The sequence below is a fragment of the Stegodyphus dumicola genome, chromosome X2 (assembly GCF_044657685.1).
Source record: "Stegodyphus dumicola isolate Sdum_Otavi_A_Nest chromosome X2, ASM4465768v1".
NCBI classification, from domain to species: Eukaryota; Metazoa; Arthropoda; class Arachnida; order Araneae; family Eresidae; genus Stegodyphus; species Stegodyphus dumicola.
The window spans coordinates 10,885,367-10,904,127 of record NC_140781.1 but is presented as its reverse complement, the minus strand read 5'-3'; the positions used below and the strand labels follow the sequence as shown (position 1 = coordinate 10,904,127).

General features: G+C 31.9%; 1 protein-coding gene across 14 annotated transcripts in view; it reads left to right on the top strand.

Moving 5' to 3' along the window:
- Positions 1-18,761, top strand: part of RhoGAPp190 (Rho GTPase-activating protein 190) — a 209,204-nt gene that overhangs the window by 134,432 nt on the left and 56,011 nt on the right. For 2 of the 14 annotated variants that reach the window (XM_085809044.1, XM_085809043.1), the window contains 9 exons: positions 725-1,219; positions 2,263-2,379; positions 3,348-3,395; positions 6,037-6,078; positions 9,497-9,633; positions 11,993-12,160; positions 12,305-12,440; positions 12,858-13,082; positions 14,198-14,449. In XM_085809044.1, coding sequence (XP_085665170.1) covers positions 725-1,219; positions 2,263-2,379; positions 3,348-3,395; positions 6,037-6,078; positions 9,497-9,633; positions 11,993-12,160; positions 12,305-12,440; positions 12,858-13,082; positions 14,198-14,449 — 1,620 coding nt within the window. The remainder of the gene's footprint in view (positions 1-724; positions 1,220-2,262; positions 2,380-3,347; positions 3,396-6,036; positions 6,079-9,496; positions 9,634-11,992; positions 12,161-12,304; positions 12,441-12,857; positions 13,083-14,197; positions 14,450-18,761) is intronic. The other 12 variants (XM_085809046.1, XM_085809045.1, XM_085809050.1 and 9 more) reach the window with 11 other exon arrangements.

Genomic DNA, 18,761 nt, shown 5'->3' with positions numbered 1-18,761 from the left:
TGATTTGAGTTGTGATATTTCATTGAGAACCAATATTTTTACTTTCATCAATATAATTGTGTTACTTTAGAATGCTGTTTTTAATTACAGAAATTTTTTGGGAGGAGAATTTAAAAATTGCCATTCAACTGAATGTTGTTTTGAATGTGCATAGTATAAAAAGTGGCAGAAATCTTTAGTTTAATGTAATATTTTTAATTTGGGTCTTTAAAAATTATTTGGTTTGATTGACTGATTGTTAAAATTTGTATAGTGTAGTCATTGTCAGAAATCTTAAGATTAATGATTGTGGTTTTTCATTAAAATAAAATTTATAAGTAGTTTATTTCTTCAGACTGCTATTTAAAGTGTTATGCAAAGTTGATATTATTGAGGAATAAATGTGAGAACTTTTTCTGATTGAAGGGAGTGAGTGAAACCATTTCCTCATTTTCTTTTGGAGCAGGGGGGGAGGTGTATGTGTGACCTTAAGAGATCATATTAGTTATGTTCTTAGTTTTGTATTACAGATCTTTTAAGGAAACAAATTACAAACCATTAACCAAAATGCATGTCTAGCAAGAATAATAATTTATCAGCTCTATAGTTTTGTTTTTTCATTTCATGAATAAAAAGCTTTCTTTTTAAGTGTTATGCAATTTTGTTTTCCTTTTCCTTCCATAATTACATGTGCCGGTATGTTTGTAAGTCCATCGTTTTCTGTTCTACTTAATTTTTCTTGCAGAATTATATCGGCAATCATTCCCGAGTACAGAGTCTTTGGATCGTTCTGTGTCTATGAAAACTCGTGACAACAATGCTCCACCTCCGCCGTTGCCCCCCTCTCGTCATGACAGAGACCCACATTCTGGCATAGATCTCGCTTATCCTGCTCCTACTCTTGGCACGTTTACTGGCAATGCATCACCACCTCCCACTTATCATAGTCAGGTGCACTATTCTCCACGCCTTCCACCGCACCCATCATTACCCTTACCCGCATCATTATATGCAACTGGTCGGCGCAGACCAACTGCTCCTGAGCGTGCTTTGCCTTTCCCTCCATATGAACTTAAAAAATCCAACAGTCTGAAATCCTGTGGTATGGGAATGCCATCTACACCATCAGCTCCAAGTCTTAGCCATCCGAGCTCTGGGCAAGGTTCAAGAATTCCAGATGACTTAGATGCCTCAGACAGCATAACTGATGATGATGACACGATTTCATCTGGGCTTAGTGGTGATTACTAGCATTTGTATTTCTTTGTTGGGTTTCATTCATGTATAATTTGCTGAGTTTGCCATGATATGCATGTTTTGAAACTAGATTGGTTCAGCCAGTTTTCATTTAATTAAGGCTGCATGGTTCTTAAGTTTGAGTTCTGTAGATCCTTTTTATTATTTTTATGCTTTCACTTTATCCAATTACTCAGTTAGCTTTAATTTTTTAATATCTGAAACTTTTAATGCACTTCCTTTTTTTCTTTTTACATTCCAGCATATATTTTATTTAGTTGCACTTTTTTTATGTACCTGTTCTATACATGAACTCCTATCTTTGCATTGTTATGACTTTTTTGCATCATTGTATTCAATCTGTCACTAAAGATACTAAATCTACTTTTTTGATAGTGTAGCTCTTGAAAATGTTTGTGATTTTATCCTATGATTAAATTTTAATATGCTAAGCAAAAACTTGTGCGAAATCCAAAATTTTGCATTCTAGTCTGTAGTTTAAGGGTTGTGGTGGTGCTTTATTTTTTTAATGAATTAGTATTAATGATACTAAATATTCATTTCCTCTCAAGTATACTGTTGATTTTTTTTGAGAAAAATGAATATTGTAAAAATAATGACATTATAGTGATATTATTAAAATGTATTAAATGTATTATCGAACATGTATTTTATTTTCCTTTTATCTGCTTTTTATTCAATTTATTCCTAAATGTTTAGACAAGTTCCTCTGCTGTCCGAAATAATTTCATCTCATCAGTTCTATCATAGGTATCTTGAAGTAGATCATTCAGAAATTAAGATATCTTTGAGAATTTGTTTTATTTGTGAAATTTAGTTTTAGTAGTAAATAATAGTTTTTGACTCTTTAATGAAATTTCTGCGAATTTTTATGGTGATCTTAGCTCTTAAAACATATAAACTACTTGATATGAGGAACCGTTATGCATTCTTAAATTTGGAGCAATTTATGTTACAATTATGAGTAGTAGTTACCAAGGAAAAAATTATTGCTCTTCCTCCAACTTGTATTGTGCTACTATATAGGGTATGGGGCCTATCCGCCGCCGCCTGAACCTGCACCTCCAGACTTACCCCCTTCGCGAATGAAGAAGGGATCTTTAACTGCTGGTCACCACACTTCTCGTACAAGCTTGGATGAGGGTACTCGACCCACTCTTATATTCCTTTTTTTCCTCTCAACTTTCCATTAACAATTATTTTCTTTAAATTGTTATATATGTTGGCCAGTTTGAAAATGTGCATGATCATAATTGCTTAAATATGTTTAATAGGACTATGTGATTAGCATCTGTGGCTGAGTTTTATATGTAACTTATCTTGATAGCTTTGTAGAAACTTTTGCACCTCTTCCTTTGTGATTAATTTTATTTTTGCATGCTAATTATTGCCTTAGGAATTCTAAATTAGTTGTATTTTGTTCTCCCTAAAGGTAGCTGCTAATATGCTTGATTTTAATTTAGTTGTATATGTAAATTTTTGTAGGTGTGTCTTCTATGGCTATGGAACTAACCTGTTTCTCATATCTCTAAAAATATCAGTAAGGCATAAAACTTTTCGTAGATTTCAAAAACAGGAGTGTACAAATTGTCTACGTAATGCTGATTAAAACTTCCTTTTTGCTTGTTAAGAATGAGATTATTGAACCTAATTCTGTTTTCATGGAGTTTAAGATGCATCTGTATATATGACATTTGAATCTTAAAAATTTGAAGGATTAGTATTTTGAGTTTTTTCTAAAAAAGCTTAAATATATCTAGTTATTTTACTTTTTATTCCTATTAAAGGTATATTGGTCAGGTAACCTTTCACTATAATCATTCCGGATATAATCGTGTACTATTTATTATTCATTTGCTTATAATTTGTTTCACATTAACTTGTGTTTTCATTTTTTAACCTGCAGAATGAGTATTTTTTGTAATGTTTTTTATTATGAGGTATATAATACTGCATGATACTTGGAGCATATTATTTTGTTTTGAGAATAGTGTACTTGCATCATTATCTTTCTCTCTTCCTTCTTATTAAGAATAATCTTACTGTCAATAATAATGCTAGTTATGTGTTATGATGATTGAATTGTGTGCCTTCTTCTGGTTTTACCTTAGTGTCATCTATTTACCTCTTGGCTGGAAATACAGGTTACTCTGTGGAAAGTGAGTAAGGTGCAGACTTGCATGCAAAATTACAGATCTTCTGTTAACTATATTTTTCTCTAAATATGCATAGCATGTTTGAAATGATTTTTGCATGATTAAAATGCTAGAATTTAATTTATCGTTTTTCATTTCCCTTTCAAAATTCCTGTCTTGGGTGGCAGTATTTTGACAGTTTGAGTGAAACAACATCAAAAGCTAATTGAATTCTAAGTAGTAGTTAAAGGATCTCAATCTGTCCTTTTAATTATTAGAACTTGCTTCTTTATTTAAACATAAAAAGGAAAACTGTGTTTGCATTAGTTAACTTGGGTCAGAAAATTATAGCTATAGAGTTTGAATAACTGCAAAATTATTGAATGATGTCGCGTTTCGAATGAGGTGGATCATCAAATTGTGTTATGAATTTAGTATTTGACTGCTGGTGTAGTTATATTTTCTGCCATAGGAATCATCGAGATGCTTTGGTGGGGGGGGTTAACATTTTTAATGCATTAACAGATGTCTTCAAGATTTACTCTCCATAAATAGATTTAATAACTTATTTTGTAGTATCTTATCCACCTCTTTTTTTATGTTTTTGTAGTAGCTTTTCCATCTAATTCTTTCATTTCAAAATAAGGGAACATTTTTAATGTGGATTTTTCTGTTTGATCAGGACTTTTTTAAGGGGGTAGTCAGGTTTGTCTGATCTTTTGAATGCAATTGAATTAAAATATGGAAGCATCTACAGTACTCAGCTTCACCAGTTCTTTTAAGTGCTGTTGTAGCAAAGCTGCACTATTTTTCCATATCTGAATCAGATATATCAAAACAGTGTTCATTCTTTTTTAACCAGTCCACAGTTATCCATCGTAAAGCAAACTTTGTCTCTTTATTATAAGGATTTTGACAGAAGAGCATCAAATAAATATATATGCCATTTACATGCTGTCCTATCCTCCCACCCGTGAAGTATGGTGGGATCTGTGTACTGTATGCAACGTAAGATTCAAGTAGAATATCTCTGGCATAAACATGATTACAGTACAGTGTAATATTACTTAGAATTTGTAAACTGAATTGTAATTTAAATTTTTATTTCTTTTTACTTTCTTAAGTGCATGTTTCTTGTAAACCTGAATTTGAAAATTATAAGTAACAAACATATAATCAGTGTAAATAGGTGCTATCTTGTGAATTTTTTTTAATGTTTCATAGATTTAGTTTTCTAAGTTAAAACTGATTGTATTTCCTTTTAAAAATACAAGTAAATCTTTAGTTTTGTAAGAAAATTTTATAAAAATTTAAGTGCAGAAAAATAAAGAATGTTTCATGTAGCTCCAGCATCAAATCTGAGTATGTTTCTCAGTTGTACTCTATGTATGTGAAAACGTCTAAATATTGGTTTAAAACCTTTGATAGTGGCGCTGGGAGTGTAGATAAATTTGAAGTTCTAATTGAGATTTTTCGATCAAAATTGGGAAAAAAATTTTTAATCTCGTAAATCAACTGGTACAGGTCAATACTATTTTATCTACGCTTTTAATTTATATTAAACATAAGTATTATTCTTGACTAATAGTAATATTGTAGTGTGTACATGTTGTTTTACACAAAGTACCTAAATCATATAAATTACCATTTTGTTTCATTACTTAGGTATAAAGCATAAATATTAAGAGAAGTTTTAAAGGTCTGTTTTTTATGCAGTCTTTTCCCTTTTCTCCTAGAGCAGCTTTATTGTATATGAATTATTTTCCAATTGCAGTAATGCAGTATAGGTAAAATGTCTCAATTAAGATATTATCTGCATGTCTACAATTATTTGGCATAGCTATGCTAAAAACATTTAAACTGCTGCATGGTAACAAAAAATTCATTTGGTTTATATGATTTCACCGGCATTCTAAAATTGCTATTTTTTAAAAGCCTTGCATGTCTATTGTTTCTCTGCCATCTTTTTTTTTCCTTTGGCATGGAGGTTATTTTTTTTTTTTTTCCCTTAACATTAGGAAGAACAGTATGTGAAATAAAAGTGAATCTTTTTGTCTTATATTCTAATGTTTTCCTTAACCATAGTAATGTGATTTAAAATTTAACAGAACATTTAAATTTTTTTAATGTTTTCATTATATATGCAATAAACACTTTTTATTGCATATGCATTTTCTGATTTGTGCTTTTACGGACCTGTCTCTACATATGCAATCTTCTGCCTGTTTCTTTTGTTTATAATTAAAAGATAGATTCAAAATACGTATAAAGATATTTAAAGTATTGGAATTGAATTGTTATTTTTATAAGTATTATTGTAGTGATATATACACTACATTCATTTTTGCGTTTCCTCAGGCAAAGTGATAATAATCAATTTTTTATTTAATTATCATAGAAAACTTAATATTCTCTTAAATTTTAAAGCTATCTTAAATTCATCTTAAACTGGTCTCCATGAATGAAGTTTCAGTAATAAAATTGTTTTTATACTTTTTGTCTTGTTCTTCCCTGATTTATGATTGCTACAAAAATTATTTTGTCAGTCACAGTTTAAAGTGTTCTTTTGATTGTGCAGAACTCTGTCGTATTGTTTTGAATTGTAAATTTTTAAAGTAAAAATGTGGAAAATGAACCACTAAATGTAATGGTACTTTACATGCAGCAGAGGAAGGGGGATCTCAGGAATCACTTAATCGAGAAACAGGTATTTGAACTTTTCTGGAAATGTGTATTTTGTTTTTAAAATATTGATAATTTTACAAGCAAGTCTTGCTTTTAAAGTAACTAATGTTTATTATGTTTATCAATCTATTGAAAATCGAGAATAAAAACACCAGTGCATATGTGTATAGAATTATTGAATATTGATAAAGATTTCATTTCTGTTAGAGCAGTCTGGCTGTATAAGTGTTTTAGTGGCTTTGTTTTCTTAAACATGAATGTGAATTAGAATATACAGGGGTCTGCACCCTCCATTGTTTATTGTACAGATGTGTACAAAAAATTTGTTTATATTTTAGTCCAAATGATAGATATAAATTGATAACATATGAGCCTGATAGGTCTCTTTTTTGAGGAGAGGATGGTGCATTCACGCAACATTGTACTTTGTTGTGTAAATGGTTTGTTCCTAAACTTGAAAGACTGTATTTTCTAGCTGATTCTCAGTTCCGTCAGGATTAAATATGCCATCCATTGTGCCATCAGTTAAAACAATTTGCAAATGGTATATTCCTTTATAGGTAAGTGGCTATGCAGATCTGCCACTACCAATGTGTTTCACTGAATCCTACATGTTTAAAGATAAGCTCTTAGCTGTTGTTTTGGTCATCTGAACAGACATGTGAACATACAATGTACATCTGTGCATAGGGCATAAGTCGTCATAAAGTTTAGGAAGATTGCTTACATTTAGAAACTATATTGCTTTGAATATTTCTTTTTGTTAAGTAATATAAAACTTTTGTATTTTTTATTTTATTAAAAAAGAGAAGATGTAATACAGTCAAAAGTCTTTAATCCGGACTCGTCGGGACTTCGGCGATTCCGGATTATAGATCATCAGTTTAAATCTGGTAAGATGGCATGCAGAAAGTATAAAATTAAAAGTATGAAACCGTAATTTATAAAATAATGAGCAATTATGATCTAAAGGGTATCAAAATTTACCAAAAAAGAAGCCTAATATTTATTTGTTTACTTTATTAAACATTTCTTTCAACGCGCGGATGCGTAAAGCATAGCTTACGCATAGCCGAAATTAGAAAATTGCAACCAGAAAACTATTTGATTTGTATTCGTGGTATTTATAATGACGAGGAATTTGATTTAAATCATATCAAAGATGGAGTACATTGAAATTAAATACTGCATATAAGCCGAATAAAATAAAAACATCTGCTCTGAAGATAACGATAGTGTTGACAAATCAACTTCCAGTTCATTGCGCGCCGCAACGTCTTCCCCCCCCCCCCCCGCCACAGAGCAGCGTGAAATTGATAAACAGATTTCGGAACGGTTAGATAAACAAAGAATATTCCTTTATCCATTTTTTGTAGCAATTCGTTTTTTGTTTGATGGACATCGAAACATACTTTCGTTTTCTAGATCCTTTGGGAGCTCCAGCATCGGAAATTCTATTTGACATAATCAAAAGTTCAAGCTTACTTTTAAAAAATTGCTCTTACAGTCTGCAAAAAATAATAAGCCGGATCCAATTCGAAGATTAAGGAAGAACGCAATCATCAACATTAACTGAAATAGATAATTAGATAATTTTAGCTTATAGCGTCCGTTATACATTAAACGCGCACGCGAAAACGTATTCTGCACTTGCGCAGACGCATATGCGCAGTCGTAAATGTCTTGGGCGCACGAGTAAAACGCCTATGCGCATGCGTCAATGTGGCGCATGCGCAGAAAGATTTTAGCTTTGAGGTCCGGATTATGGGTGTCCGAATTAACGACTTTTGACTGTATAATTAATCTTTTGAGTTTCATACTAAACAAGCAGTATATGCAGTGTATAACTGCTGAGCTTTGTTATGTAATGTAGTTAAGACAAATGTGTGCTAATCTGTATGCCTGCTATTTGTCAATGGTAAGACTGCTGAATTTTAGTTCAACCCAAGTTTAAATCCTGCTGAATGGGCTGGCTGTATGGCAGTTTCATGGTTTTTCCTCATTTGTTATATAAATACAGGACAGCTTCTATTAGAAAGTCCCATGTGAATCCATTCTTTCCCTAAAGTAGATACACTTTATATGCTGATGGAAAATGAAATCCCATCATCAAGAATGAGTTGTGCTAAAGTGAAATTTGGAAGTGTGTTTTATCAGAAAGATGACATTATTAAAATTTCATGGTAGATGAATAAGTGTGGTGCCAGTAACTCACTATGAATATGCAAATCATGTTTGCTTTAAATAATGTGGTATAAATGAGATTTGAATCAAGAATGCCTGTTAGGAAATGAAGGCAGCATTAGCAGTTAACTGAGTTTGAATGAGAACAAGTAATGGACTACAGATTTTCTGTTCATGGCATTGGCAGAAAGATTTGGTAAGTATGTATTGACTGCATCTGTGTTCACAGCAGTAGTCACAGGAAGGTACTGACTGAAGAAAGCTGCAACCACTCATAGGAAGGCCACTATATTTTCCTTTTGTATGTGACACATCGCACTGCATCTGCAGCAGACATTCGAGCTTTTGTTGACATCAGGGGGACACAGCAAGCTGTAATTAATTGATTGTTTGAGGAACAGCCCCAAGTCAGATGCCAAATAGTTGCCCATGCCACCAACTCCAAATTACTGGCATTTGTGAATTTGCTGCTCAAGATAGAGCTCATTGGAAGACAGTGAAGATCTGTTTGTGTTCTCAGATGAGACCCATTTCTTTCTTAGTGCAGCAGTGACCATATGTTGATAGGAAAGAGGTCAGGTGAGTGCTTGGAACCAAGCTGTCTGCAGTGTAGGCACATTGTGCCTACACCAACAGTTATGGTCTGGGAGCAATTTCCTGAGACAAACAGGAGCGCTCTTGTAGTTAATCTCATACCTTGACAGCAAATTTATCTGTCACAAGAATAATTGCACTTAAATGCTCTCATTCTTAAGCAGTATTCCTGGGGGCATTTGCCAACAAGATAACTCTCATCCTGTACCTCTTCTGTTACTCAGTGTGCTGTACAATATGTGAAATAAAAGTGAATCTTTTATTGTGTGTTAAAAGTGAATCTTTTGTGTTTCATTGTATATTTTATCTTTTTTATCTATTTATATGTGTGTAAAATATAGTAGTGATTAGATAAGAATGGCTGGACAGGAGTTAAGCTACTGGTGCCTTTACCTTAAAAATCTTCAGTAATAAGTTTCATTTCATCTGTTATAAGAATATCAAATTGAAATGTTTCTACCTAAACATTCTATAGCACTTAGATAAAATATGCAAAACTATTGATGCCTTTTGTGAAAATTTCTGTGTGTTTAATTTTTGCTGTAAAGAAAGTGTTTTTTATATATTAAGAAATGCAGAAATGTGAATTTTTGTAACATGATTTTTTTTATTCTTAAAAAATCAAATTATGTGTTAAATTTGATTTCTCTTTTTTTTATTAGGTTGGGTAGAAAATAGATTTTATGGACGAGAAATCAGAAGTCGTGATGATTGGCCAGAGAATGAAATGTATCATACATACCATGCAGATAGACAAAAGGTGCCTCCTCCTACTAAACCCAAGCCTGGGAAACCCAAAGTAATTTATGCTTTTAATATTGCCACCCTAAGGCCGAAAGTTGTAGTAATTTTATTATGGAGGCATGTGATAGTTGGCCACCTTTACCTCCTTGACCATTCTTTACTGTTACAACCATGCCTTCTCTGGGATTCAAGCCCGGGCCCTTTGGTATCGTAGCTGGATCCCCGAACCACTATACAATGTAGGCCACCTATACAGGAACATGAGAAATGCATCCCTTATTGTGATAAAAGTTCAGTTAATGTTATTCAAATATTAGAGAATCAATATTTTAAACTGAAGTAAAATTGCCAAATAACAGATAAATTCACTAACACAAGGACAAAATTGCAAAGTGATAGCTATGTCACCAAACAGCTTGTTTTTTAATTCAGTTAACCATTTATTATAATGAGGCAAAAAATGACCATAGTTTGCCATAAATTTTGAGAGCAGTCAGCTTCGGGTCTTTCTTCTTCATATGCAAAGAAGAATTCTGCAGAATTTTGTTTCACTTCAAACAAAAAAATTCTCTCAAAACATCTACAATGGACTAATGTTGCTCTTTTGCTTAATTTAAAATTTTACATTGGCATATTCTCTTCCAATAAAGGACAAGATTAAAGATACAGCATTAGCCAAATCATTTCCAGAAACATTACATAGTCTCAAAAAATGCATTTTCTTGTTATATTAAATTCATTCCATTGCTATTTTGAAAGTTTTTTTTTTTTTTTGTCGTTTAATCTTATCAAAATAGCTGCAGGGCCCACCAGCGGCCGAGCCGTAAAGTTGCTGAACACTGGTAGTTCGGTCAGAGGCTCAAATCCCGCGAACGGGCTGGCTGCGTGGGCATTTTCGTGGTTTTCCCTATGTGTAACATGTATACGAACCAATTTCACTTAGAAAGTCCTCCACGAAGGTATCCATCCCCTTAGGCAGATATCCCTAGTGTGCTTTGCGGTAATCTCAATAAACCAAAATAGCTGCAGACAAACATTATCCCATTAAATGGTCCCTACCGTAAATCTAGCAAATTTATTTCCAATAGAGATTTTAATATAAAGTGTGCTGAGCACTTAATTTAGAAAGGTAGGTAGTCTGAGTATTTTAGTTGTAAATCCCATTGTAAACTTAGCCATATTGCAAAATTCCCAATTTCAGTAATATGAAGAAGGTCATTTTTACTCTCTTATTTAAGTTGAGCTAATTTTAAGTAACTAAAAAGTAGTAATTTTTTAATTTTTTGTCCTTAAATACAAGATTAGCTGTATATAGTGATTTATTTTATGAACCTGTAACTTTTTTAATATATGCTGACTCTTTTTTTTTTTTTTTTTTTTTTTGTTTGTTTGTTTCTTCCTGTTAAATAAATGACTTTTCCTTAACTGTCTGATTTGAATCCAGCTTGTTGATTTGTTTTGTCTATTGTTATTCCTGTTATCAAAATTAGTTTCAGTAAAAGGAAACATTTCCATATTACTCATCCTTCAAAACTTTGTCCTAAATCAACCAATGAATATCAATTTCTCATGTGTTGAGATGTAAGAATAAAGTAGCCTTATTAAAATTGATGCTGCCATAAAACTGTCCTAGAATTTTTGAAATATTTTAGTTTAAAATTCTGTTATGAAGAACATTGCAAAGTCATGACAGAACAAGTCTGCAGTTATTATAAAAATGCTTGCATAGACATAAACAAAGAGGGATAAACAAAACAAATGAAATTGCTGGAAGAACTTATATTGAAAAAATATTTTAATGAAACAAGACAAATGTTAACATTGAGGATTTTGGGAGGCATGTAAATTTGGTTCTCTGAAGATAAATGTTCCATTACTTCACAGGCAATCTCTCTTTTGTGTGTGTGATTTTTTTTACCTACAGTCATACCAGATTTAAGCTGTTCCAAAATCTAAACATCCAAAGTTCCACACATTTCAAGATCCTGGACTTAGTACTATATTTATTATTTTCTCACTTTAAACTCTTTTTCTCCTCAAACCAGCAGAAAGCACAGATCGTGGTTGTTAATAAACTTGTAGCCAGTTTTTATAAAGTACAAGCTCGCTATATATATATATCACTTTCTCAATTTAAACTTTCCCCTTCCTCCAACCAGCAAAAAGCACAGATTGTTGCCACTTGTAGCCAGTTTGTATGAATTATGAGCTATGAAGAATTAAACTACGAAGTCATACATTAGTCTTTTTCTTAAGATTCTTTGTGGCTCTTAATTTTATCTTTGAATCTTTCCATTACAAGTTTTCTTGACTCTTTCAATTTTGCTTTTTAAAGAGGTTATATTTATATTTTTAATAAAGTTTATTCTCCAGTTATTATACTCAATTTTTCATATAGCTGTGTGTTATTTCAGCCGAAGAAAATAGATCTCAAGCAATATGGTCATTTGACTGATGCTATAGGAAGAATAAATTTAACCTCTCATAAACCTGGAGCTACTTTGCCAAAAGTTGGTTTGGTGCATGCTCCGTTGGCAACTCCTGAGAGTATGGATCTTGGCAATGAATATGCTCAAGTGAAGGTAATACTAGTGATTGCATGTATAAAATGCATTTTTCATTTTTGAAAAACAAATTTCGGGGTTTACTCTCAAATTCTTGGAATAAGTATTGTTCGTCTGCACTAATGAAAATCTGAACTAATGATTTTAATATTTATTTTCCAGGATGCTATTCACTTATTTTCAGCTGATCGGAATGAGTATGAATATGCAGTTGTTCATAATGCACTGCCAGACAGTAAACCTCATCGAATAAGATCTTTAACAAGGAGGCATGGGAACAGAGATACCTTTGACCGTGGTAAGTAATCATTAATCTAAATCATTTTTTTTTATATTGTATCACTTTTATGCTTACACTTAATTGTATACTTTGTTAATGAGATTAGAATTGTAGCATTTTGTATGTGAAATTTTATTTAATAAAACAAAATTTTTGATTTAAAATGCATTGCACCAGTTGTGTATCAATGGCAAAAAAAGAAAAATCCATTATTTATAATTAGTATTTTTTAGTTAACTGTGAATCTGCAAGATGCTGTTTTAAATAGTATTTTGCAAATTTTCTTGTTTGATTGATCTGTTAAAAAAATTCATAAGCATTCACAGCAGTTTCTTTCATAAACATGATGTTCTAGCGTTTACTCTTTTCTTGCTTGCTAATTAGATGCAAAGTTTTCCCTTATAAACGGCTATGCTTGTATTCCTCACTTGTTAGGCTCTGATTCTGAAAGTGAATGGAGTTCACTGGAGCGCAGACAAAGGGAAGTTTATACTAAGGCAAATCGTAAACCCACCCCACACAAGAAAACTCGTAAAAAGCGTGGGATACCTGTAGCTCCTCCCCGGATCCCTTCATTTGAGGGTCCACCACCTCCACTCCCACCATTTCCTGGGGGTCAGAGGATTGTGACTGCTCAATCTCTTGATCCACTCGACAAAGGTATTTTCGTTGTCCCATGGCACTATTTCAGTATAGTACTGCATGGTTTATGTTGAGACTTCTGCACATTGCATGCAGTAGTAGTGCTACCAATAACGAATAATGCGCACCAAAAATGTCTTTCTTTTCCCCCTGTCTTTTTTTCCTTTTCCTGAATCTATTTATTTATTTATTTATTTATTTAATTATTTATTTATTTATTTTAGCTGGTGAATGCTTGATTTGAAAACTAATTTCTGAGTTTTCTGTGCTTCTAGAAAAAAATTATAATACTGTTAATACTTCTTTTTGTTGCATCTTACAGTAAATAATTTAATGCTTCCTTCTTTCTGCATGAATTATGTAAAGCGAATTATTGCATTAAATCTTTAATTATAGCTCAATAACTGTCTTATGGTTTTTTAACTGATGTGCAGTACATACTTGATTTCCATATCTTTTATTTGATGTCATTAAAATAATACTTCCATGTTCTTTATGTTATGTAGTTTATTGACTATATTTAAAAATTATCAATTTCGCATACAAATTTCATAAATATTTACTTATGTGAGAAATTAATGTTATTAACACAAAAGGTAAGAAAACATTTTTTTAATATTTAAATGAAGCTCTCTATATATATTTTTGAAATTGGCAGCTAAGCAGTATATTTTTGAAAGGGGGAGTTATTATAATAATGTGCTACTTTCCTAATATTGTTTTTAAACCCTATGAAACATTTGTTAACTTCATGTGTGATTAGATTGTGTTGCTAGATGTTTTCACCAGTGTGAATATTATTGCTTGAATACTAGTGTGTAAAACCTTTTTCACTGTTTTTCTTTTGTCCATTGTCATTTCTGTAATCCCATTATTTTGACACATGTAGATCAATCACCTTGTGACTTAAAATTTTAAAAATCGGAATTTAGAAGTTCACATGTGCTTGTGATGTTTTTCCCTTGGGTGTAAACGTACTGTAGAACTGTTTCTTGGACTAAATTGTGATTGAATTTAGCTTCTTTAGAACATGTTTCTACATCTGATTTTTGTATCAATAAACCAGTCATGAGCAATGTTTAGGTAGTAAAGTAAGTAGATGACTGTGAGATGAGAATTTACTATGATTTCAGTTCGTGGAAGTGGAAACAATTCTCCCTCTGAGGGCAGCGATTTATCTGAAGATGATGATTCTCGATATAAAACTACTCATCGTCAGAAATACAAATACAAGCGCTCCTTTCGCTTGAGACGTAGAAAACAAGGTCAGCAACAGCAACAACTGCCACAACAAATGGAAAAGGCACAACCTCATCCTCCTCCTTTAGGAGATTCACTTCAATATAGTGCCCTAACTTCTGATAGTGATCTCTTCTCTCCTTCATGTAAGTTTTCTGCTATTTCTCTTTCACTTTCTCGTGAGCTTGACTTTTATTCTCCTTTCGCTTACATTTCAAAATGTTAAAGACACTTATCCTTTCTGTCCTTTTGAGCACAGGCATTGATAATAACAATTCATCCTTTAACTCTGTCTGTCAGTCTTATGCATTCATCTGTTCGAATCCATTTTAAACTAGAAACATTTGCAATTAAGTTTCTTGGGTATTGATATTCTAGCAAAACAATTCATTCAGCTTCATTTCCAACTTAAAAGGGGGGAAGAGTAATGTATCAAAATACAGTGTCTTTGAGTTTCTTATCCTCTGAATGAAATTTATTGTATTCATACTTTAGAAAATACAGTGATTAAAATATTGTATATGTGCTCTTCATATTAGATGAATTTATGCATTTCTTTATTAGTGCTTTATTTTAAATCATCTGACTATGCCATCCTCTTCCTTAAAAGTTAGCTACCGATCAATATTGTATTGATTCATTTTTTTTAATGATTAGAACTGTATTACTCTTTATGCAGTGAAATAATATATTGAAGTCCTAAATGTAGGTGGTGGTATGCAGGGAAAGCATATTTAGCTATATGCTGTTAAAATGTAGTTAACACTGATTAATTTAGTTGCTAGTATTTAATTGTATGACCGGAGACTATTTTTCCTCTTATTAAAATATTTGATTAAATTTTGTGCTAACTATTTTTGTGCATCATTGTTTATATTTATACTCATCCAGACATAGCTAAATTGCTTTATCAAAATTTATCTGTGCGGAAGAAAGCCAAATGGGAAGGCCTTTTATTTAATGTAGAAATTTGTAATAGAATGTAACCATTTTAATTTGAATTCATTTCATTTTGCTTGTGTATGCTATATTATTATGCAGTTCATGTTTCAGAACTACATTTGTTTTTTAATAATTTCTCAGCTATCTGGTTACATTTATGAATGATATTTTTAAACCTATCTTCACACCATATAAAAAATCCAGGGCTCAAAGGGTTGAACTTCTTTGAAACTATGATTATTGAATATGTAAGTGTTCACGATAATAATATATCCAGTCACTATATATACTGTGGCATACAAAATCAAAGGCTACTTTTAAAAATTTTAAATTATGTGCATTAAAGTACTATATTTTTAAGTAAGCTTGAATAAAAGTGGTACACTTTTTATGTGCCACTGAGGCAAACATTAAAAGTACTTAAAATTTGTATTAGAAATACATGGTCAAAAGAAGCAAATCACTTTAATCTGCTTTCTAATGCTTAAAACCAGTTAGTGTGGTGTGATTACCATGAATCAAAATATAGGTGGTGGGGGTTTTCCTTTAATTAAAATGGATTAAATCCTGTAGGATTTGTATTTGTTTGTTCAGAAGAGCAAATTTAAGCTCTTAGAAGCTGTAGGGGAAATGTTAGCATCCACAGGTAGGCATCATGTGAAAACTTTGATGTGTTCAGTAGGACTAATATCTAGTTAATGCACTGGGTCAAGTAATATCTTCAATCTTAAGGTACTTGTGTATCAGAAAATAAATACTGTATATTCAGATGTATAATGCGCACTTTTAATACAAAAAATTAGATTGAGATTTATGGGTGTGCGTTATACGTCGGATATAAAAATAATTGATTTGTACATGTATGTAAATACCGTTATTGGCGATTCAAGTGATTTTATAGAACCCAGTTCGCAACACTTTCTTTTATGATGGATCATTTCGTTACTTCTTTCCGTAAAACACATTCATTCTTTGTCATACTGTTTACTGCAATACCATTTCTTTTCCACTCATGTATGGAGCTTTCACCAATGCCAAACATCCTTGCTGCAGCATGGTTTATATTCTCTTTCACGAACTGAATGTGCTTTTGAAACCAGAACTATATTTGTTTCATTTGGAGGAGCCATACTTACTGCTAAAAGAAATACAGGATCAACTAGGTATTATTGTAAAGATTGCAATGTAGCTTACCATGTTTCAGACTTTACCATACCCAGAAAAATTATTAAATTTTTGAAAATATTACAGCTATTATTGATGTCAATAAAAGCATCGCCATTTGCAGATAATAGTGTGTATTATGTAAACATACGTGATTTTTATCTCTCCAAATTTACATGTAATCTTAAAGGCCTGTATTGAAACTTTTCTGCCTAGCTTAGGTGTAAGAGGAAAGCCAAATATAAAGTAAAATAAGGTAATAAATTTTACATAGTTAAAAAAAACTTAAATTTAATGAAAAATATAGTTTTATTACATAAATTTATTTAAAATTTTATAAGCATTAATAAAAATTAATGAATTTTTAATAAATTTTGTGACGAGTAAGGGGTTAAGTGCTTTTCTGCTAAAGTAGAAGAAAAGAAGTTCCTTTTGCATATTAAGAACTTTCTTTCAGTCTGTGGCATGAAATAACCTGATTCTTGTACTAGGGCTGCTCCAGTTTGAAATGCGAGTTGCCTTTGCAAGGTCTTCAGATGCAGTAATAGGCCATGCACCATCTTGACCTTTCTTATGTGTAATATTTGTGGTGCTTGAAAAATAAGCCTGTGTACCCCTGAGAATATGTATTGTGTTGAATATTTTAAGTCAAAAAAGTTACCTATTTTCAGCTTAACAGCACCCATTGTATCAACTTCTACCAGCATTTCTAGATCATATCTTCTGCTAATCAGCTGACAAAAAAAAAATGAGTACCAGCTTCTTGATTTTTGCCTGATGTCTCTACTGTTATAGGATACCTTAATATCCATGCTTTTGCTGTGCTGAAGATCTGATCAGCCTACTTATAGTTTATTTGCTTGGTAAATCTTTCATGAGTCTGTGATAATGTATATCTACCCCACTAATTTGGCTTATTTTCCCAGGTGTTTATGAAAACTATTCTAGATGCAAAATCCGTTTTTTTTTTTTTTTTTTAATGAATTCAAACATTTTTGCAAAGATACTAAAAATGATGCCGGATTATTACTGTGTAGTGGCAATACTGTGCAGGCATTTTACTTTCTGTATGAATTTGTATGCTTTGTTTTGTAAAAAATCAGTGTTCCCACTTTGGAAATAGAATTCTTCCATTCTGTTTTGCTAGAATTAACAAGTACCCAAGGCTTTAGCAACTTTAAAGTGTGTTTGACAGTAATTTGTGTGTTGATGTGTTTATTTCATGAGAAAGTTTTTAACAAACACACAATGTCCATAAAATTACTTCTGTTGCTTTTTTCAACTGTTGGGTCAATTATTTTTCAGTACGTATACTTTCAGTTACAAAAATGTTTTAAATGACTGAAGTTTTCATGTTTAAATTTGAAAAGTTAGTTTTGTAAATGTTATACTTTTCTTAATCCCTTCGCGCCGACTGTCACGTCTTAGTGCCAGCAACGAACACACTCACCTACCGGCCGACACGCAGGCGTGACAGCATTTTCCCATTTACTACCTACTGTCACGTATTTGTGCCAGCATCCTGGAACGTTTTTCAAACTATAATTTCTGCCACAAGATGGCACTGTATGTCCATATGGTTTCAGATACATGTACATTAGACCTTCTACTCGAAATGAGAGAAGCATGACTCACATACACGTGTTTTTGATTATATAAACAAATGGGGAACTAAATGTTTCCGAATGGCGTGATTTATGACGTCTCTTTAAATTGCACTTTATTCGCACGTGGTAGTTGTTTATTGTAAGTAGAAGTTTTATATGCGCTAAAGCGGTGAGTATTTCGGTTTACAGTTCAGTTTTTAGAAAATAATTAGATCTTGTTAGACGTGAATTCTTTCTGTTACCGTTGCAATGTCGAAGCGTCGAAAATGTTTAACAGAGCATGAAATAGCAGAAATGATGCAAAATATTTCAGATATTGATTCTGAAATTCTGATATTCTAATATTGACTCTGAAAGATTAACTGAAAGACATTTTCCAAAACATTGTTCAGAAGAGACTGATAAGAAAATGAGACTACGATGCTTCGTTTGTTCACATTCCCGGAAAAATCCTCCAAAACGGCAAATGATTTATTACGAGTTCAAGGAATGTAACATAGGACTGTGTGTAGATCCCTATTTTCAAATTTTTCATACGAAAAGAGAATTTTAAGTAATATATTTAGTTTTCAGATGTATAATGTTAAAAGTCATGAAAAGGTGAGTAATTAAAATAAAATGTGTAAAATATGCATTTAAACAAGAAATAAGGTAATTAAAGTATATATATATAAAAATATCTATAAAGCATAAGCCATTTAAATACTCTATAGAGCATTATTAAACAATGCGTTGATACTTCGGA